Source organism: Manis pentadactyla, chromosome 13, assembly GCF_030020395.1.
Source record: "Manis pentadactyla isolate mManPen7 chromosome 13, mManPen7.hap1, whole genome shotgun sequence".
NCBI lineage: Eukaryota > Metazoa > Chordata > Mammalia > Pholidota > Manidae > Manis > Manis pentadactyla.
This window is the reverse complement of record NC_080031.1, coordinates 9,780,845-9,793,274: the sequence shown is the minus strand read 5'-3', so window position 1 is coordinate 9,793,274 and position 12,430 is coordinate 9,780,845. Positions and strand designations below refer to the sequence as shown.

Here is a 12,430-nt window from a genome sequence, read left to right as displayed (position 1 = left end):
CTGGCTGTGCCACACACTAGCTATGAGAGTTTAGGTAAGTTATTTAATCTCTGCAAATTTCAATATATTTATGTGCAAAATGTAGACCACAGTAATACCTGCTTCTTATTTCAAAGGCTTGCTAAAATTACATTTAAGAAATAGCAGGGCCTTGAAATAGTTTAAAACTTTTACTGACCAAACTGGCAAGAGAATATGACAAATTCAAAGTCAATCATAAAGTTGATTTAATGTACATCTATCAGAAACTGATAGCTCAGAACAAGAAGGGGGTATGGAAACAAAAGCTACAAATACAAAATCACCAAGAAAATTTTGCATCTGAGAAATAGATAATGCATATTCTTTTTAATGCCATTAAATTTTTAATGCACCTTAACCAAGTGTCTGGCACACAAAACCAAGAACTTCATGTATGTTAGTTACTATCACGGCTCTTCCTTTAAACCTGAAAACAGAATTCAAAGCCTTTGAGAAGATGGCAATGCTCAATTTTCTTGACTTTATTAATCATCTTTTTTATTTTTGTTTTCCATGGTATTGATTCTGCTTTAATCTATGTCTGCTTTCATCTACATTTTTTGTTACTTTTTCTGGTTTTTTCTAAATGTTTCTAATTGAACCTATCTTCTTTCAGAAATGAATTTTTAAATCTCTAAAAGTCACTCCTGGAATCACTTTGCTATATCCTACAAATTTCTATATGTATTCTGTTATAGTTTTTATTCCCACTGTTATTTCCTTTCTGATCCCTGAATTATCTGGGAGGGTATTCTTTAATTTCTAAAATGTGATTATTCTCAACATACCATTTTGTTATTAACTATTAAGTCTATTGGGATCTCTGATACCTAGTCTTTCAAATTTTTGGAGGCATGCTTTATGGTAAAATATATGTTAATGTTTTTAAATTTTTCACTTGTGTTTGACAAGTATGTATACTCTGTACTATCTAAACCCAGAATTTCATAAAAGGCCATTATATCCAGTTTCCTTACTGTTCTGTTCATACTATTTATGTTTTCTGATTTTTTGAGAGATGGTTTTATTGAAATTGTCCACTATAATGATATTTTCTTCTTACAGTTTTATGTCTTTTTCTTTCTGTGTGTTGAAGATATTTACTAGGCATATACATGCTTAGAATTGTAGTAAGTCATCATGAATTGAAATTTTTTTAAATCAGACTGGCCCTGCCCATCCCTAAAGATGTGTTTTTGTCTTAGTGTCTTTATTGCCAATGACTAATACAGGTTTCCCCTGCTGTCTGAAAGTAGAGTACTTCCACAAGCCAAAATGATGTAAAACAAGGAAGTAATTGCCTTTACTTTATATGGAAATATTTTTTAGTGTTCCCAAATCCAAAAAATAACTTTCTTAGGCTTTTCTGATACCTAAGGAAACATCTTGCTAATGGATGCACAAAATAAATCAAGACAAAGCACAGAGGCTCACAGACGCAGGTCAACGCTACGGCAGCCTGAGGCTGAGATGCCGAGTGCAGATCTGGGGGACGGAGCTTCGTGGGGCCACTTCTGCGGCTCAACATGTGCGTTGCCTCTACAGCAGCTCAGCTCACTGAGGACCAGACACTGAACACTATTTTCGCTTTTCACCTTTTCTTTGAAAAAGTGAACATCCTCTTCAGATATATGGCTTTCTTTCAGTTAGCCAAGCAAGTACTAAGGTAGATATTTCATAAACAAAGTAGCATAGCACAAACTTCAACAAGTAGGGGATCCTTGTACAGCTAGGTGGGGTTAGTGTGTCCTTGACATACAATTTTTTATCCTTTAATTTTCCATTTTTTCATGTTCTTGCCTTTTGTCCATGTCTCTAATAAATAGAATGCAGCTGGAATTATTTTTAACATAATATTACAACATCTGGCCTTTAACTAAGGAATTTAGTCCAGTTTGTCTTCATTGCGAAAACTTACAAATTAGAATTAGATCCTCCATTTTAGTTTTTTTTTATTTTGCCCAATTTTCTGTTTCTTTTCTCATAATTTTCTTTTTTATTTGGAACTAACTAATTGCTTTGACTGTTGGAATATTTGCATCTTTGTTACAAAGGAGTTTTGTTTCTTATATGCCACTGTTTCCTTTTTTACAAGATTTGATATTTTACTCTATTTCTATTCTTCCTATGAGTATCCTGGAAAATTTATCAGGCTTATTTAACTTGAATCTACAATGAAACAATATTTTAACCCCTTTGTCCCTTGCAAATGATACAAGAAGGCTTTAGATCCAATTTTTCCTCTCCACACTTATATGCTACTGTCATTGACCTACCAATTCTAGCTTAACTTCAATTATACAACATTGTTATTATTGTTTTCAAAGAACTTTTATTTAGATTAATGTACATGTTTACCATTTTCCCTTTTATATTTTATAATCTGTATTTCCACTTTTATACATTAAATTATCTCAAGATTATTTCATCTATGCTTGAGTTATGGTACTTGGAAATCACTTTTCATTTTGTCTCTTCACAATAAATTCCTGAAGATTTTATCTGTGATGTGTTTATTTTACAACAGAAATACTCTTACTGGATGTGCAGTTCTGAGTTCTAGGTGACAGTTATTTTCCCTCCACTCTTACAAGGTATAATTAAACTAATTTTTGGCTTCCATTGCTGTTGTTGAAACCAACAGTCATTTTATTTATTCCTTTATTTTTGTAATTGAAGCATAATTGGTACACAATATTACATTAGTTTCAGTCATACAAAATAGTAATTCAACAGTTATCTACATTATAAAGTGCTCATCCCAAATAGTGTGGTTACTATCTGTCAACAAAGAAAGATGTTACGGAACCACTGGAGGTCATTTTAATGGCTGTTCCTCTTGTAGGAGATCTTATCCTTATTCTCTGGCTGTATTTCATATCCTCCCTGTGTTTTGAATCTCAGTTAATTACACACTTCAGTTACCTGAAATGGATTTGGATTTAAAGAATGCAATAGAGTAGAAATATGTAATGTGGTATAAATTAAAAAGTTAAAGTTTAAAGGGACCACAGAACATTTTTTTTTCCAACCTATCACTCATGGAGATGAGAACTGAGGCCACGTGAGGTCACTTGATGTGCCCAAGGCCACAAAATACAGTTGCAGACAGGACCAGGACCGCTCCTTCTTGAATGTTCTCCCTGTTCTATACTCAGGAAGATCATAGGAATGTTGAAAGTTATCTTAAACTGCCCTATTGCCTTTGTTTATTTCTTCACCCCTCAAGCAGATATGGCCGGGAGAAACCAGACTCCTGTGATGGAATTCACCTTGGTCGCCTTGCCTGTCATCCGGGAGCGACAGATCTTTCTCTCTGTCATTCTCCTGCTGGATTACACGCTTACCATGATGGGAAATATCATCATCATTTCTTTAATATGGACTGACAATCGTCTCCAAACACCAATGTACTTCTTCCTCAGTAATTTATCATTTTTGGACATTTTGTTCACAAGTACTATTGCCCCAAAGTTGCTAGCTTGTCTCTTAGGAGAGAAGAAAACCATATCCTTTGCTGGATGCATCACTCAAATTTATTTCTACTTCTTTCTGGGGACAGTGGAGTTCATCCTCTTGGTGGTGATGTCCTTTGACCGCTATGTGGCCATCTGTAACCCCCTGCGCTACACTGTCATCATGAACAGCAGGTTCTGTCTCCTGATGGTTCTGGGATGCTGGGTGGGAGCCTTCCTGTCAGTGCTCTACCCAATGACTGTGGTGTCCACATTGCCTTTCTGTTATAAGGAAATTAATCACTTCTTCTGTGATCTGGCCCCCCTGCTCCACGTGGCCTGCATCGACACTCATTTCATAGAGATGTTAAGCTTCATCTTTTCCACCTTGGTCCTCCTGACCTCACTGCTGCTCACCACTGTGTCCTACACCTACATCATCTCTACCATCTTGCGCATCCCCTCAGCCCAAGGACGTCAGAAGGCCTTTTCCACCTGTGCTTCTCACATCACTGTTGTCTCCATCGCCTACGGGAGCAACATCTTCATGTATGTGAGGCCCAGCCAGAGCCAGTCACTGGATTTTGACAAAGTGTCAGCTGTCCTCATCATAATGGTGACCCCTCTTCTGAACCCCTTCATTTATAGTCTGAGGAATGAGAAAGTAAAGGAAGTTTTGAGAGAGACAATGAGAAGGATAGCTCTATCACATTCCAGGGAAACATGACATTAAACATTTATTGAGGACATCTAAGCTGTGCTTCCTCCATATGGTAACTTGTTCTATGACAAGAGTGGCACAGAAGTGTGGCAGAGGTCTCAGAATCTGTAGGCAGATGAATAAGCATCACACATTATCAATAATGAAGTATTATAACATTACTATGGAAAACCAGAAAAAAATAAAGATTCAATGTCCTGTCAGTCCTTGAAATATTTTGCATATAGGAATATAGGATTACAAAAACACTCCAGACCCTGAGTTATAAAAGCTAATATCTAATATTCATTTAGGCACTAACCTCAATAAATTTAGTTACATTATTTCTCTAAGCTTCCATTTGCTGATCTGTAAATGGTGGCAGGAATTTCTACTGTGCATCTTCTAGGGCACTTATGACTATAAAATGAGATCACTTGAATAAAAGTAACATTGTCATCACAAGCAGAGATTCTAATGTGGAAAGCTGGAAGGTTTCCTGAGCCATAAGAAGCTTCCCTTTTGATGATCTTCACCATGTTAAGAGGCAAGATTTTTAACTCTGCAAATAATATGGCAAGGAAACAAATTTAAAAGACTGATGATGAAGAGTGTCGAATGCCACTTGTAAGCAAAGGATCTATTCTGTATCAAGTCAGGTGTATGCCTGCTGTGATAGTGCCAGCCTCAGGTTCTCTTTATCTTTACCTATTTCTATTAAATGTGGTTTTCTTTCTAATTTGAGTCACTAGACTAGCTTTCTTTGTTCTGAAACTAGGTTCACCAAGATTATTAGTACTTATTTTCTTATTAATAACACTCATTAAAGTGTTATTAATATACAATATTATGTTGGCTTCAAATTATCAACTTATAGTGAGATTGTGAATTTTGGTGCCCCTGTATCCCTCTCTCCTGCCACCCACCCACCCACCCAACCCCTCCCCCTTGGTAAGCACTTGTCACTTCTCAGCGTCTATGTGTCCATTGCTGTTTTGTTCCTTTTTTTCTGCTTTGCTTTTATACTCCATGAGTAAGTGAAATCTTTTGGTACTTGTCTTTCTCCACCTGTCTTATTTCATTGAGCATAATACCCTCTACATCCATCCATGTTGTTGCAAATGGCAGGATTTCTTTTCTTTTTATGGCTGAATAATATTCCATTGTGTATATGTACCACCTCTTCTTTATCCATTCATCTATTGTTGGACACTTAGGTTGTACCCATATCCTCACTATTGCAAATAATGTCACGATAAACATAGGGGTGAATATATGTTTTGAATCAGGGATTTTGTTTTCTTCAGGTAAATTCATATTAGTGGAATTATTGGGTCAAATGGTATTTCTAGTTTTAATTTTTTGAGGAACCTCCATACTCCTTTCCACAGCAGTTGCACCAACAGCATAGGAGGGTTCCTATTTCTCCGTATCTTCAACAGCATTTGTTGTTTCTTCTCTTTTGGATAGTGGCCATTCTAACTGTTGTGAGGTGATATATCTTTGTGGTTTTAATTTGCATTTCCCTGATGATTAGTGATGAGGAGCATCTTTTCATGTACTTATTGGTCATTTGTATTTATTTGGAGGAGTGTCTGTTCAAGTCATCCACCCATTTGGGGGGGGGGTATTTTAGTGTGGTTCTGACTTGGATTTTATTTTATGTTTTTACTAAAGTAACATTGATATACAATCTTATGTTGGTTTCAGATATATAACACAGTGGTTCATATTAAATCCTCACCTCCGTAGTATGCCATCTATCAACGAAGTGCGATGTTACAGAATCATTAACTTTATTCTCCCTGCCACACTACCATCCCCATGATCAACTTAAATTGTGATTGTGAAGTATTGTGCCCCTTTATCCCCTTCCGCCTCCCCACTCTACCCCCCGTCCTCCTCCCCCTTGGTAACCTCTAGTCCCTTCTTGGTGTTTATGAGTCTACTGTTCCTTCTGTTTTGCTTTGTTTTTTACACCACAAATAGATGAAATCATTTGGTATTTTTCTTTCTCCATCTGGCTTATTTCACTGATATAGTACCCTCTAGATCCATCCATGTTCTTGTATGATAGGACTTTCTTTTGTTTTTATGGCTGGATAATATTCCATTGTGTGTATATACTACATCTTTATCCATTCATCTATTGATGGACACTTAGGTTGCTTCCATATCTTTACTACTGCAAATAATACAATGATAAATATAGGGGTACATATGTATTCTTGAATCAAGGATTTTGTTTTCTTCAGGTGAATTCCTAGCAGTGGAATTGCTGGGTAAATGGTATTTCTATTTTTAGTTTTCTGAGGAAACTCCATATTGCTTTCCACAACAGTTACACCAATTTACATTCCCACAAATACTGGAGAAGGGTTACCATTTCTCCGCATCCTCACCAACATGTTATTTCTTGTCTTTTGCATGGTGGCCATCCTAACTGGTATAAGGTCATACCTCATTGTGGTTTTATTTGAATTTCCCTGATGATTAGTGATGTGGAGCATTTTCATTTTCCTGTTGGCCATCTGTATTTGTTCTTTGGGGAATTGTCTGTTCAGGTCCTCCACCCATTTTTTAATTGGGTTATTTGTTTTTTTGTGTGTTGAGGCATATGAGTTCCTTATGTATTTTGTATGTTAACCCATTATCAGATATTTCGCTTATGAATATGTTGTCCCATACTGTAGGGTGCCTTTATGTTCTGCTGATAGTGTCCTTGGCTGTACAGAAGCTCTTTAGTTTGATGTTGTCCCACTTTGTTCATTGCTTATTTGGTATCCCTTGCCTGAAGAGATGTGTCAGGGAAAAAGTTGCTTATTTTTATACTTAAGATATTTTTGCCTATGTTTTCTCTTAAGAGTTATATGGTTTCATGATCTATTTCAAGTTTATTTTGTGTATGGAGTTAGACAATAATCTAGTTTCGTTCTCTTACATGTAGCTGCCCAGTTCTCCTAACACCATTTGTTGAAGAGGCTGTCTTTTCCTCATTGCATATTCATGGCTCCTTTATTAAATACTAATTGACCACATTCCTCTAAGTTTCATATGGAACATTGTCCAGAATATATCCCACATTAAGCCAAAAAACAAATCCCAATAAATTGAAGAAGATTGAAACTGTTCTAAGCACCTTTTATAATTACAATGATATGAAACTCAAAATCAGTTACAAAAAGGATACTGTAAAAACAACAAATTCATGGAGAAATCAATAAGGCAAAAACTGGAAAATACACAAATGAACTATGAATTAATCAAAGATGAAATCAAAAGGAAAATCAAGAAATATAACAAACAAAGATAGAAACACAACATACCATACCAAAATAAATGATGGCAGCAAAAGCAGTAGTAAAAGGGAAATTTACAATAATAAATACCACATTTAAAAAAATTTTAAATAAATAACCTAATTCACTTCAAGGAAAAAGAAAGCAAATTAAGTCTAAAGTAAGGAAAAGGAAGAAGATTATTAAAATTAGAGCAGAAATATATGATACGGAGTCCTGAAAACACTAGAAAGATCAATGAACACTAGACTTGGGATTTTGAAATGACAAACAAAATTGACAAAACCTTATTTAGATGAAGAAAAAACAAAGAAAATTAAAATACAATCAGAAATTAAGGAGGAGATGTTTTAATAGATACTGAAAAACTACAAAGGATCATAACACAGTACTGTGGACAATTTCACAACCACAAATTGAACAATCTAGGAGAAAATGTATGCATTCCAGAAGCATATACCTACCAAGACTGAATGACAATAAAACAGAAAATTTGAACAGGTCAATAAGAAGCAAGGAAATGGAATCAGTTATCTAAAACTGAAACAAAGAAGCCCAAGACCTCATGGCTTTATGGTGAATTTTTCCACCCATATAAAGAAGTATTAATGCCAGTCCTTCTCAAACTCTTCCAAAGAACAGAAAAGGAGGGATCACTTCCAAACTCTTTTGATGAGTCCAGCATTACCCTGATACCAAAGAAAAATCATACAAGAAAAGAAAATTAGAGGCCAACATCCTTGATGAATATTGATGCAAAAATTCTCAACAAGATACTAACAGACAGAATTTTAAAACACATTAAAAGGATTATATAGCATGATCAAATTAGATTTACTCCTGGAATGTGTGGATGGTTCAACACACCCAAATCTATCAAGGTGATCCACTATGTTATCTGATAAAGAATCAAAATCATAAGATCATATCAGTAGATGCAGAAAAAGCAATTGAAAATATTCAACATACTTTTATGATACAACTCTCAATTAATTAGGCAAAGAAGGAATATACCTAAATATAATACAAGCCATGTATGACAAGCACACAGTTAACATCATGCCCAGTGAAAGCTGAGAAACTTTCCTCTACAATGAGAAACAAGACAAGGGTGTCCTCTTGCCATTTCTATTCAACAAAATACCGGAATTGCTAGGCAGAGCAATTAGATAAGGAAAAGAGATAAAAGGTATCCAAATCAGAATAGAACATCTAAAATTACCTTTCCAGATGACATGATCTTATATATGGAAATTCCTAAAATCCTAAAGATTCTACCAAAAAACTGTTAGAACTAATAAAATCAGTAAAGTTGCAGGATACCAAACCAATAAACAAAAATCAATTGTATTTCTCTATACTCCCAGTGACTTATCAGAAAGCAAAATTAAGGAAATAATCCCATTTACAATAATATCCAAAAGAATAAAATACTTAGGAATCAATTTAACTAAGGAGGTGAAAGACCTGTACACTGAAATCTGTATCAAATATATAATAATATATTTTGTGTAATATAATAACAATGTTGTACACCTATATATTATTTATAACATTTAAAATTTTATATATAACTTTTCAAACTATGAGTTAAACAATTAAGGAAGACAAATAAAAGATAGCACATGTTGATGGATTAGAAGAATTAATTTTGTTAACATGTTCAAACTACCAAAGCAATCTACAGATTCAATGAAATCCTTATCAAAGTTCCACTGACTTTCCACAAAAGTAGAAAAACTATCCAAAAATTTATATGGAACCACCCCAAATAGCCAAATCTTGAGAATGATGAACAAATTGGAAGCATCACATGTCTTGATTTCAAGCTATCTTGCAAAACATAGTAAAACAGTCTAGTATTGATATAAAAAAAGACACATAGACCGACCGGTGAAACAGAATCCAAAACCCACATATAAAACTACGCATATATAGTTGACTTATCTTTTACCAGAGTGCCAAGATACACAGTGAGGCAAGGATAGTCTCTTCTACACAGGGTGGTGGGAAAACTGGATATCTAAATGAAAAAGAATGAAACTGAGCCCCATCTTATACCACTCACAAAAAATAACTCAAAATGGATTAAAGACTTAAATGTAAGTCCTAAAGCATCTACAAGAAAAAAGCTCCTTGAAATTGGTCTTGGCGATTATTTTTTTTGCATGTGACACCTAAAACACAGGTAATGAAGGCAAAAATAAGCAAATGAGACTATATCAAACTAAAAATCATCTGTGCAATGAAGGAAACAATCAACAGAGTGAAAAGGCAGCCTATGGAATGGGAGAAAATATTTGCAAATCATATATCCACTCAGGGATAAATACCCAAATTATATAAGAAAATTTTATAGCTCAATAACAAAAAGAAAGAAAGAAGTATTTAACCTAATTTTGCATTGGACAAAGAACTGTAAATAGACATTTCTCCAAAGAACATGCAAATGGCCAGTTGGTACATGAAAAGTTGCTGATCACTAATCATCTGGGAAATGCATATTGAAGCTACAAGGTGATATCATCTTACACCTGTGAGGTAGGACTTGATAAAAAAGACAACAGATAACATTTATTGCCAAGGATGCAGAGAAAGGGAAGCCTTCAGCATTATTTGTAGAAATGTAAATCAGCTCAGGCACAGAATGGAGTTTCCTCAAAACAAAAACATTCAGCAATTCCATTTCTGGGAATATAGCCAAAGGAAATAAAATCAGTTCAGAGATATGTATACTCCATGTTCACTGCATTACCATTCACAATATCCAAGAGATGGAGATGACTTAAATATCCAAGGGTAGGTGAATGGATAAAGAACACACACACACACACACACACACACACACACACACACACACACACATATAACAGAGTATTATTCAGCCTAAAAAAGAAGGAATTCCTGCCATTTACTACATGGATGTATCTCGAGGGCATTATGCTAAGTGTACTTAGTCAGAAAGAAAAACAAAAATACTATATAATCTCACATATACATGGAAATTTTTAGAAAGCCAAACAAAAAGTAGAATGGTGGAATCAGGGACTGGAGAATAAAGGGTGTGGGGAGATGTTGGTCGAAGAATACAAACTTTCAGTTATAACATGAATAAGCTCTGGGGATCTGATGTAAAGCATGGTGACTATATTTAATAATACAGTATTTTGTGCTTGAAATTTGCTAAGATAGTAGGCCATAAACATTCTTACAAAATCAAACAAATGGTAATGATATGAGGTGAAAGATGTGTCAATTACTTGATCATGGTATCACTTACATAATCATGTATATAATGTCCAATCTTAATGCATCAAATTTTATTTATCAGCTATACCTGAGAAAACTTAAAAAATAAATAAAATGCATAAGATGATTCCACTGTACATGCGCTAGAATGCCAACATTTAAAGGCCTGACAGCACCAAGTGTTGGCATGGATGTGGAACTGTGGGACTTTCGTGGATTCCTCATACAAATTAAAATGCTACATGACCTTGGAAAACACCTTAACACTTCCTTATATATTTAAGTGCATACATACCATAAAATGCAGTAATTCTGCCTCTCAAAATGTATCCAAGAGAAATGAAAACAAATATTCACTTGAAAACATGAACTCAAATGTTCATAGCTTTATTCATCATAGCACAAAACTGAAGACAACTCAAGTGTTCATCACTTGGTAAATAAACAAACAGTGATGTATCTATACCATCTATACACATAATCTCAGTAATACAGAAGAAGAAACTACTAATGCCTGAAACAGTTGGATTAACCTCCGAGCATCAGATTAAGTGAAAGAAACAAAAACACAGAAGACTACATGCTGTGAGATTGCATTTATATAAAATTCTAGAGAATTCAAAATTGCACTGAAAGCATCACTGGCTGTCAGGGGCTGGGGTATGGAGGGGAGAGCATTGCCTGCAAAAGGGCATGAGGGAACTGTTTAAGATGATGGAACTATTTTAAACCAAGGCTGCGTGAGTGTATATGTTTGTCACAACTCAACAAATTATTACATTTTGCAATAGACAACTTACAGTTGTCTATTGTAAAATACTACATAGACAGATATATTAGTAAATAGTCTCAGCTTTGGAAGTGCTTTCAAGCTTATTTCAATACACTATGAATATTTCAGAGAAAAGCATTTTTAAGTTTTCCTACTTTTTGGTCCCAGAGGCTTTAAAGCAATTCTCTAAGTTTTTCTTGAAAGAAACAAGCACCCAAGTGTATCTCCTAAGAGACCTTCACCTTGTAACTGTCATTAGTCACTTCAATTCTAACAGTCTGTGAATGCAATAATAATTAATCTTTTTATGCCACCATCCCAAGTGCCATTCTAAACCAAATCTCTAAAGGTGAACAAAAAAAATCATCTGATTGTAGTCACTTTCATATAAGCAAGGTAATAGTAATTTCTAGGCAGTTAACAAGGTGGGTATCTAAAATCAAGTCACAATAAGCCAGATGAATGAACAGGGGGGACTTAACCAAATGATGAAAGTTTAGAGACAAACTTCATTGAATGCAAATACGAACTTTAACAATGAGGGCTTAAAAGGGAATGATGGGCCTTCAGAAATAGTGAGTTTAACATCGTTGAACAACAGCATGGTGGAGACATTGCAGCATATTTTAGGACTAGGCTGGCTCATATACCCTTAAACTTCTAGTACGACATATAGTTTTGAATAATTCCAAGTTTCTGGGTGGATCCACAAAACAAATTCACTGAATAGACAAAAATTGCATTCCTACGGAAAAAAAAAATGAGAAATAGGGAGTTTTCATCATTTTTGTTAGGAATCTAAAACATAAATCAGACGACCTGCTCTTAATTCAGTTCTTTATTACTTCTTTCATCTCTAAACTTAATCATTCCCTCCCCTTGGCAAAAATGTGATTCAGAGCACATACTACTTGGAACTCAGAAGCGTCTTAGA

At 34.8% G+C, this 12,430-nt stretch overlaps 1 protein-coding gene across 1 annotated transcript; it reads left to right on the top strand.

The window, feature by feature from the left end:
• Positions 1–3,160: 3,160 nt before the first annotated feature.
• On the top strand, positions 3,161–4,293 carry LOC130680159 (olfactory receptor 6M1-like). The gene has a single exon (XM_057490381.1). The coding sequence runs from the start codon at positions 3,193–3,195 to the stop codon at positions 4,201–4,203; it is 1,011 nt and encodes a 336-aa protein (XP_057346364.1). The 5' UTR covers positions 3,161–3,192; the 3' UTR covers positions 4,204–4,293.
• The last annotated feature ends 8,137 nt before the right edge of the window (positions 4,294–12,430 follow it).